The 10,114-nt window shown below is 56.1% G+C and overlaps 2 protein-coding genes across 6 annotated transcripts in view; one reads left to right on the top strand and one right to left on the bottom strand.

The window, feature by feature from the left end:
- Window positions 1-153: 153 nt before the first annotated feature.
- Window positions 154-2,877, top strand: IZUMO4 (IZUMO family member 4; the record flags this gene model as incomplete). Of its 2 annotated transcripts, XM_082835613.1 has the most annotated exons (8): window positions 185-398; window positions 481-561; window positions 678-749; window positions 1,227-1,253; window positions 1,362-1,437; window positions 1,585-1,632; window positions 1,711-1,725; window positions 2,641-2,877. In XM_082835613.1, the coding sequence occupies 8 exons, from the start codon at window positions 185-187 to the stop codon at window positions 2,729-2,731; spliced, it is 624 nt and encodes a 207-aa protein (XP_082691739.1). In that variant the 3' UTR covers window positions 2,732-2,877. The 2 variants fall into 2 exon arrangements, with proteins under 2 accessions (XP_082691740.1, XP_082691739.1); XM_082835614.1 differs by lacking the exon at window positions 1,711-1,725 and having other exon boundaries at window positions 154-398; window positions 2,611-2,877.
- A 1,792-nt stretch (window positions 2,878-4,669) lies between these two features.
- The window catches only part of AP3D1 (adaptor related protein complex 3 subunit delta 1), a 45,063-nt gene continuing 39,618 nt past the window's right edge, over window positions 4,670-10,114 (bottom strand). For all 4 annotated transcript variants that reach the window (XM_082836543.1, XM_082836544.1, XM_082836545.1 and 1 more), the window contains 3 exons: window positions 9,760-9,881; window positions 9,574-9,653; window positions 4,670-5,803 (listed from right to left, as the gene is read on the bottom strand). In XM_082836543.1, the coding sequence (XP_082692669.1) occupies window positions 5,708-5,803; window positions 9,574-9,653; window positions 9,760-9,881 (298 nt within the window). In that variant the 3' untranslated portion in view covers window positions 4,670-5,707. The remainder of the gene's footprint in view (window positions 5,804-9,573; window positions 9,654-9,759; window positions 9,882-10,114) is intronic.

Genomic DNA, 10,114 nt, shown 5'->3' with positions numbered 1-10,114 from the left:
TGTCCGTTGCGGGGGCGGGGCCTACGCCGGGGGCGGGGTTGGGGGGCGCGGCCCGGGCCCGAGAGGGCGTCGTTGGTTGGTGCCCGGATAGGGGCGTGGCAAGAGACACCGTTGGTTGGTGCGCGGCGGAGGGGCGAGGCACGGGAGGCGCCGTCGGTTGGCCGGCGGCGGGCGGGGGCGGGCCATGGCGCTGCTGCTGTGCCTGGCCCTGACAGCGGCGCTGGCCCGCGGCTGCTTGCACTGCCACGGCAACTTCTCGGAGAAGTTCTCCTTCTACCGCCATCACGTGAACCTCAAGTCCTGGTGGGTGGGCGACATCCCCGTGTCGGGCTCGCTGCTCACTGACTGGAGCCAGGACACAATGAAGGAGCTGCACCTGGCCATCCCCGCGGAGATCAGTGAGTGCGGGGCCCCGCCCGGGAGCACCCCCGGCCCAGTCAGGCCCCGGCCCGCTCACACGCCTCCTCTTGCCGTCCCCAGCCTGGGAGAAGCTGAACCAAGTGGCGAACGTCGTGTACCAGAGAATGGATCAACTGTACCAGGGGAAGCTGTATTTCCCTGGTAAGGGGGCGACCGCCGCGCATGGGGAACTGAGGCAGAGCCCACCCGCCCCATGACACCTCAGGTCCGCCCGCCAACTGTGCGTGACCCCCCACCCCTTGCCTTCCCGCCATCAGGGTATTTTCCCAACGAGCTGCGAGCTATCTTCCGGAAGCAGGTGCACCTCATCCAGAAAGCCATCATCGAAAGTGAGCAAACGAGGGCTGTGGGGGAGGGAGGGTGCTGCTGCCCAGGGTCTGAGGACCCAGGGCCACGCGAGTATTTCAGTCTCCTTCCAGGCCTGGGGTCCCGGCCAGGTCGTGGTGAGACTGGAGTAATGTGAATAGGGCGTCTGGCCTGGTGCAGCCAGGTGTCAGAACTCAGAAAGGGCAGAAACGGGGGAGAAGGGCCACACCCTGAGGGGGGCCCTTTTCATCCAGTGGGCACCAACAGGAGGCCTTGAAGGATAAATCCCACCCGTCCCTGCTACCTCCCCCCAACGGGTCCCTGGAGGCCTCAAGAGTCTTGCGGCTGCCCTCCCCCGTGCTTTGCCCCATCCCAGGCTGGGGCCCACCTAAGTGGCCAACGGACAGGCCCTGAGCCTTGGGCAGCCTGGGAGGGGGAGAGAGCGGGGGACAGGACAGGCCTGCTAAGAAGGCGCCGGCTGTGCTCTCGTCCCCCCACAGGCCGCATCGACTGTCAGCGTCACTGCGGTGAGTGAGCCTCTGTCCCGGTTATGGGGTGTGGCGGCAGTGGCGGCAGCTCGGGGCCCCAGAGGCTGAGGGTGAGGGTAGGGTGCGGCCACCTCTGGTGTGTTACAGGCATTTTCCAGTACGAGACCATCTCCTGCACCAACTGCACGAACTCACACGTCGTCTGCTTTGGCTACAGCTGCGAGTAGGGCTCAGACGCGGGCGGCCCCCTGCCCCTGGGGTCCAAGGCTCTCCCTGGAGGGTCCCCTCATCACCCAGGCAGGGAATGGAAGCCCCCCACCTGGCCCGTGAATGTGGGCCGCGCCCCCCTCCACACCCCATGTCCCCGCAGGTCGTCGGCAGAGTGGAAGGCAGCAGTGCAGGGCCTCCTCCAGCACATGTGAGTCAGGGCAGCTTGGCTCGGGGAGACCCCGATCAAGGCCGCTTGGCCCTGACTAAAGTCCTGCTGTCGTTGTAGAAATAACTGGAGCAAGTAAGTAGTTCCCGCTCCGCAAAGGCAGTGTGCATGTGCGTCCTCGTGGGTGAGTATGCGCCGGGGCAGCCACAGAAGGCAGCACCTGCCCCCGGTGTGGCGGGCCCAGCCTCTACCTCCCAGGGTCTCTGAGCTCGTCTGGCACGAGGGGGCACATCCCGGTTAAGTGGTCCCCAGAGTCTGGTCCTACCCCTGCCCCAGGCTGGTGGCAGGCTGTGGTCGGAGCTGGGGAGGGCGCCCCTGGTGGAGGCGTGCTCCAGTGGAGGCACCTCAGGGCCACAGGCACAGCCTCAGCCCCAAAGCTCAGAGCTAACTGGGGCCCCGTTGTGTCTTTCAGACAGAACACCAACACAAGGTAAGCCCCCCCCCAACAAGGCCCGTCCTCCTGGAGCGGGGGTGTGTGGCGTGGGGTTGTCCCGGTCAGTGGGGTAGGGCAGGGGTGTTGGATGGGGTGGGCGCAGCCGGGCAGGGCTCCCTCTCTGCACCTGGGACATGTGGACATCACCTCTGCAACCCCGCCCATGCCATCACTCCATGAATAAACATGAGCTCCTCCTGCCCCTAGCCTGGACACACAGAACCACTCCAGCCTTTTGAGTGACCCAGTGGGGGTAGGCCGCAGGGACATGGGTGGACTCCAGGGGCAGGAGTTGTGCCTAAGCCAGAGATCAGAACCCCATGCCCCCCCACCATTGCTGCCTTCGCAGCCCTAGTCGTGGGAGTGTAGGGCGTGACCCCACTGCTGTCCTAGGGATGTGAGAACAGGCAAGGCCTCCGAGTTCAGCTTGAGGGTCTGTCTGCAGCCCTGTCACATGCCCAGCTGGGACGAGGGGCCCAGGCCTCCAGCAAAACCCCACCAGGGAGAGCAAGGTGTGGGAGGGGAAGAAGGACTGGGGCACCCACGTCTCCTTGCAGCTTGGTATCACCAAGCTTCAGGTGTCTGGAGTCCTCGCACCTGGCCAACCTGACTCTGGAAAACGCCTCCAAGTGCCTGATACAGCACTGAGGGCGGCCAGGCCAGCCTGACCCGCCCCCGCCATGGTGCGGGGCCTCCGCTGGACCGCCTCAGCCTGGCGCTGTGGAGCAGGCCTGCTGCTGCCTGGGTGCTCCACCCGGCTCGGAGCCCGGGCTGGGCCGGGCTGGGGCTGGGAGGACGGGAAGGGAGGTAGATGGGTTTGTATATAGCGGCAGGATCACAGCTGTTTGAGGGAATGATTAAATATCCCTGACATTTCTCATCCCGAAGTAGTCCTTGTTGGGGCTCCGGGCTGGGGCCCCAGGTGAGGTGCGACCTTGGCCTACAGGGCAGGGCTGCGGGGCTTCCCAGGCGCGCACGGCAATCAGCCTTCAGGGCAACTGGTTCTTTTGATGACACGAAAGGAGGCTGTTTGGTGAAAGCCAAGGCCAGCATCGGTGTATCTTGGGGCTCCTACCACATCGGCTGCATTTCAGCCGAGGCACAGGAACTGCTGTGCCCACCACTTGGCTTCTTAGTTTCGAGAAAACACCCAACATGGGTCATGAGGGGACAGACCCAAACTGTGACCCAGGGCTCAACATCCATCCAGCAGACGGGAGGTGCCTCTGTGCCTGTGGATGCCATGGTGAGCCCAGCAGTTGTCTGGCTCCTGGGCTGGCCCTTCCCAGCCTGGTCAGCCGACGATCCCTTCCCCCAGCTAAGGGGTCCCCTGCCTGGCGTGGCGCCTTCCTTCCAAGGGCTCACTGACAGAACACTGGCCTCTGCCTGCCCAGGAATGTTGAGATCAGGGGAACGGTGAGCGGGAAACTCCAAAGGGATGCTCCAACGCCCCGGGACCTGTGCGGGGTCCACGAGCTGGAGCAGGGCAGGCCAGGCCAATGACCACCCGGGGGCCACCTGAGGCCTCTCTCCCCACCCGCTGCCGGAGGGGGCTTCCGTGCGGGGCTCCGCACCTGCCCACGTTTTGGATTCAGGTTGGAGTTGATTTGGGCTCTGCTGACACAGTCCTCTGTACACATGGCATCAGTGAAGCCATATGAAACCTTGAGAATTAAAACAGCAGCAGGGGATTTCCCTGGTGGCGCAGCGGTTAAGAATCCGCCTGCCAATGCAGGGGACACGGGTTCGAGTCCTGGTCCGGGAAGATCCCACATGCCACGGAGCAACTAAGCCCATGCGCCACAACTACTGAGCCTGCGCTCTAGAGCCCGCAAACCACAACTACTGAGCCTGCGTGCCACAACTACTGAAGCCCACGCGCCTAGAGCCTGTGCTCCACAACGAGAAGCCACTGCAATGAGAAGCCTGCGCACCGCAACTAGAAAAAACCTGCACCCAGCAACAAAGACCCAACACAGCCAAAAATAAAATATAAAATTAAAAAAAGAAAAAACGAAACGAAACAAAAAAACCGCACAACAGCAACACGGCCTTCCTTCCAGCATCTGTTCCTGCTGATTCCTGGGGCCCTGGGGTCTGTACACGTGTGTCTGGACTCCTAACCCTGCCCTTTTCTCACTAGGCACTTCGAAGATTAGAAATGAGGGTGTGTGTGCGCGTGCATGTACAAGTGTTTACCTAACTTAAACTTTATTTTAGTAATGTTTCTGCTCACCCTGCACACCACTTACGAATGGGGTTCCCTAGTAAAAGGAGGGAGATCAGTGGACGCCTCAGAATCCCGTGTGGGGGGGTGTCAGGTGGCTCCTCATTGCCACCAGAGCCCAGGGGCCTGGATGACGTGAGGACCACGTCCCCTCCCGAGGGGCCGAGGGGTGCATGGCAGGAGGGCAAGGGCTCCCCCCGCACACTGCAACCTCCATGAGGGTGCCCTGCAGCCCCCCTCGGACCACGAGCATTTCAGGGGCTGTGTGCTGACCCGCACAGTGGGTCAGAATCCCCTGGCTGGGGGGCATACACTGTCATGGGCCAGAGACCCAACAGGTGAACGTCTGTTTTGCAAGTTTATTGGATCATCTTGACACAGAATCATTACAGCAGCGTGATATGTCTCTCCTTTATACGGGAATGTCGATAGCAAATAAATTCTTATATAACACATCATACATTTCGAGATTCTAGAATCACTGCACAGGATTCTGTAATAGGTTACTCTACATGCTAAAGTGACAGTTTTCATCAAAAGGAAAAGTTAAAACGTCATCGAGGACTGTCATTTCTGAGGAAAGTTCCATCTCACGGGGGTGGGCTGGGGTCCCCCCTCCCTGCCCCTGAGGTGCATTTCAGGGGCCCAGCCGCCCCTGGACACACGTGCTTCGCCATCAGGGCTGCGGAGCCCAGGACTAGGCCCTTCCGCACGTGCAGGCACAGACCTGCAGAGAGTCCAGTGATGAGCAGAGGGGCCAGAGTCGCAGCTCTCCACCACTCACCCCAACACCTGACTGGGCACGGAAGCCAGTGAGGTCCGGGATCCCCGCTGGGCACCCCCCGCTCAGCGGACACACGAACACGGTGGTGGGATGAACGGGATGTGATGGACGAGAGCCTGCACGACCCTCTCCCACCATGTGTCCTGCGGGGAGGACGTGACCCTTGGCGTCAGGGATGAACAGGAATGTCGCCTGAGTAGCTAGCCTGTTCTTCACCCCCCAGCTGCCAGTGGGCAGGGCATCTGGGGACTCATGGGACTTGGATGGCTTGACAGAGCGGGACGCGCCACCCCGTCTGGTCCCCACCAGGAACCGGCCTGGATGGCGGTCACCCCCACCCTCGGGCAGCTCCTGTGGCCACGTGCACAGTCCGCTCCGGCTACAGAAGTCCCTGCTGGCCTGGGGAGTGGAAGGGGGCTTCTCGCCAGAGAGAGCAGTGAGGGCAAAGTAAAAAAGATGACAGGATAAATCAACGCAACATAAACCTCAGTGTCTACACAGTGGATGACGGTGGACTGGGTTATCTCCCGGCTGCACCCAGTCCTTGCGACAGAGGAGAAACCCGGCACTTGGCCGCCCTCCCCGCGAGCCCTCCCCATGGCTGGCGGCAAGCTCAGCATTTGGCCAGCGTTTCCTTCATCTCCTCCAGCACGTTGCTCAGCAGCGTTGAATCGCTGCACTTCCCATCTACCGACACCGACTTCTCACCCTGAAACGGGGAAATAACGGCCAGTGCCTTGAGACGCCACCCTGCGACTCCCAAGTACCTCCAACTTTTACAAATGCTCTCCTATGCCCGGGTGCTTTCACAATCAAAAGGAGGGGCTCCAGGCAAGAAGGAGCAGGTGCACCGCGCCCTGCTGTCTCCCAGGGGCCCAGGATGGACGCTCTGGCAGAGCGCAGCAGAGGCAGCAATGCCAGCCCTGCAGAGGACACACAGCCCCACCCGGCCCGGCCCCACGGGCACGCAGGAGGCAGCTGTGCAGAGAGGAAGGCTATGAAAACCGGAGGGTGTGGGACCAGACATCCTGCAGCTGGAACCTATGTGTCAACGCTCTCCACAGGGTGTAAGGAAGGCCCAGGGTCTCCTCCTATTCGAAGTGTCCAGGATATAGTCCAAAATCACTTGGCACCGCAAGACCGGGGAAATCTCAGCTCACGTGGAAAAGACAATCAACAAACGCCCACCGAGAAGAGGTGGATGTTGGAATCACCTAACAGGCTTTGAAGTAGCTACTAGGAGAACCTCCCATCACCAACCACATACACTCCTGAAGCACACAAGAAAACACAACATCTCAGCAAAGGAATGGAAGAGTCAAGATCAACCCAGTGGAACTTCTAGACCTGAATACAACAGCCAAGATGAAAAGCTCACTGGATGGGCTCAACAACAGAATGGACATGACAGAAGAGTCAATGACCCAGACAAGAGATTAATGGAAATAATCCAAGCTGAACAGAGAGCAGAAAGGAGTTGGAGGTGGAGTAGGGTGGGCAGAGTAACAAAAGGTCTGAGATTCACATCACAGGGGTCCCGGAAGGAGGGGACAAAGAATGCAGTGCTGAAGAGGTATTTAAATCATAGCTGAAAACTTCCAAGTTGTGCAAAAGACATAAACGCACAGATTCAGCAAGTTCGGCAGACTCCACACAGTTAACATAAACCCAAGGAAGTCAATGCCCGGACACATCACAAACTGCTGAAAACTGAAGACAAAGAAAAACCTAAAATAGCCAGAGGAAAACGATGCATTCCCCAGTAAAAGTAAAATGTTCCTTGTCAGAAACCACAGACACCAAAAGGAAATGGCCTAGGGCCTTCCCTGGTGGTCCAGTGGCTAAGACTCTGTGCTCCCGATGCAGGGGGCCCGGGTTCGATCCCTGGTCAGGGAACTAGATCCCGCATGCCGCAACCAAAGATCCCTCATGCTGCAACTAAAAAGATCCTGCATGCTGCAACTAAGACCTGGCGCAGCCAAATAAGTAAATATTTCCTTTTTTTTTTTTTTAAAAAAAGGGGGAAATGGCCTATTTTTGAGGTACTGAGTGAAAGACCAACAAAGCCAGAATTTCATACCCAGCAAAAATAGCCTTGAGGAATACTGAAATAAAGAATAATCAGATGAAGGAAAACTAAGAGAATACACATCCAATAGACCTGATCTAAAAAGTTGTTCTTCAGACAGAGGAAAATGAGCCAGAAGGGTGGAACGTGAGGAATGAAAGCGACAGAAATGGTAGACACGTGGGCGAGCACAAGAGGCTATCTCACCCCCTCCCACCCCCACCTACACCCCGAGTTCTCTGAAATCTGTAAAGCTGTAACGTGGCGTAAGGCGTCTTCAACGTCTGCAAAGGCAAAACCTAAGACAACTGCCCATGAGAAGGGAGGGTCAAGGGACCGAGAGGGTGTGAGCTTTTTACATTCCGCCTGAGTTCCAAGTAGACTGTGCACACCAAGTGTGTAATGTAATCCCTCGAGCCCCCCAAGCAGATACACGGAGACCATCAACAACACAGCCAACATATAAACATGGGATACTGTAATGCTCACATACGCCACAGAAAGTGGGAATAGGAAGAAGAGGAACGAAAAACACAGGGAAAAAACAAAATGTGGGACAAACCCAAATGAATCAGTAATACTTTAAGCACAAATGGTCTAAACATGACAAGTGAAAGACAAAGATTGACAGGATGAATAAGGACACGTGACCCGAACTCTACAGCATGCACAAGGAATTCTTATCCAAACAGGATAAAGGCAGGTTCATAGCAAAAGACATACCACGTAAGCACCCATCAAATGAGAGCAGGAGTGCCTGTACTGATACCAGACAAGGTAGCCTTCAGAGAAAAGAACACAGCCCAGGACAGAGAGGAGCACACCCACTGATGAGAGGGTCCCTTGCCAAGATCCCACAATTCTAACGGTCCACACAGCCAACAACACGGCTCCCACACATGGAGTAAAGCCTGACAAACTGGGGGAGCAGACCAACTGACCACCACTGGCCTCATGCTCCTTGCTCACTCATCAAGGCCCAGAAGAAAATCTGCAATCTGCAAGGATCCAGAAGAAAAGGAAAACGCCATCAACCAGCAGCATCTAGGTGACAGGTATAACATGCTTCCAGGCACCTATGGAATATCCACCCAGAATGACCACATCCTGGGCCAGAGCACAAGCCTCAGCACATTTCAAAGGCCTGAAAAGTCAAACTAGAAATCAGTAACCAAAAAGCAACAGGAAACTTTCTAAATGCTTGGAAATTAACATACTTCTAAGTAATCCAAGGGTCAGAGAGGAAGGGGTGATAGAAAGTATTTTGAACTGTATAGAAATTAAAATGAATCATAAAAATGTGTGCAGTTCATCCAAAACAGTACTTAGAGAAAATTTTATAACACTAAAAACTTTATTAGAAGAGACAGGTCTCGGACTTCCCTGGTGGTGCAGTTCCCAATGCAGGGGGCCCGGGTTCGATCCCCAGTTGGGGAACTAGATCCCGCATGCCGCAACTAAAGATTTACATGCCACAACGAAGAAGTCCGCGTGTGGCAACTAAAGACCTGGCTCGAGTCAAAAATAAGTAAGTAAATAAACGAACAAACAAACAAATATTAAAAAAAAAAAAGAAGAAGTGACAGGTTTTGGTCTAAGTTTTCACCTTAAGAAACCACAAATGAGCAAAATAAACCCAAGGCAGGCAGAAGTAAGGACATATGCAGCAGAACTCAATACAATTTATTGTTTAAAGAAACATTAACTTTTTTTTGGCCGCACCACGCCAGGGATCAAACCCGGGCCCCCGGCAGTGGAAGCACGGAGTCCTAACCACTGCACTGCCAGGGAAGTCCCTAACTTTTAAAAAGATTGGTTATCAAATTGATCTTTCAAAAGATCAACAAAATGGATAAGTAAGACTTCTGGCCAGGACAGAGAGGGAATAGGGCCAGGATAACCAAGACACCAAGAAAAATGAGAGAAGACACCAATCACCAACATCAGGAATGAAAAATAATCACCACTGAGCCCTCAGACACTAAAAGGACATGAAGAGAACTGGATGACTTGACACACCATCAGCTCCGTAACTTGGATGAAACAGACCTATTCTTTGAAAACTACGAACTACCAAAAATCACCCAATAAGAAACAGAGAAAGCAATAAGTCTTACAACTATCAAAAAAAGAAACTGAACTCGTAGATAAAAACTTTTCAAAAAAGAACCCCCCCACAAAAAAGAAACCCCCAAACGATTTCCTTGGCAAATTCTACATAATGTGCAAGAAGGAATACTGACTACACGCAGTCTCTTCCGGGAAATGCTAGAGGAGGGAATGCACTAGTGCCCTGATGCCAAGGCCAGATGGACAAAAGGAAAGGCCGACACTCCTCACAAACACAGGCTCAAGGAGGCACAGCGGCGAGGGGTGGACAGGCCTGGCTGGGGCCCTCCCATGGGGCTCACCTTCTTCACCAGGAGGCAGACGTGGTGGCCCTGGATGGAACGGCTGTACATGGAGGCGCAGGAGTCCACCCGCTCCACGACTGCAACAGAGGGCCTGGGGGTGAGGCTGGGCCAGCCCCTGGCGGCAGGGGACAGTCACAGGTACGGGAAGAGGGCCGAGCCATCTGTTGGCACGTCCAGTCTTACCGGAAAAATGGTGGTGAAAACAGATCTTTGCCAGAAGGTTCTGGAAGGACATACTAATGCCATCAACCTTGACTGAGCTCATGCTCAGGTCCCCGGACTCCAACAACTTGGCAAACGCGTCACTGTGGGAAGGACACAGAATGGGGGGGAACAACAGGGGGCTCCCCTGCAGCAGGGCAGGCAGAGACCCCAGCCCAGGGGGTGGGGCGCGTCCTTTATGGGTAGGAAGTCAAGAGCTGAACTGTGTCCCTAGGACACGACTGCACTTGGAGACAGGGCCCTAATCTAACGTGACCAGGGTCCCTGTGGGAACAGGAAATGAGGATACAGACGTGCAGGGATGGGCGAGCATGTG

The sequence above is a fragment of the Leucopleurus acutus genome (assembly GCF_964270905.1).
Source record: "Leucopleurus acutus genome assembly, chromosome: 3".
In the NCBI taxonomy this organism is placed as follows: domain Eukaryota; kingdom Metazoa; phylum Chordata; class Mammalia; order Artiodactyla; family Delphinidae; genus Leucopleurus; species Leucopleurus acutus.
The sequence above is the reverse complement of the archived record's forward strand: the minus strand, read 5'-3'. Positions and strand labels throughout refer to the sequence as shown.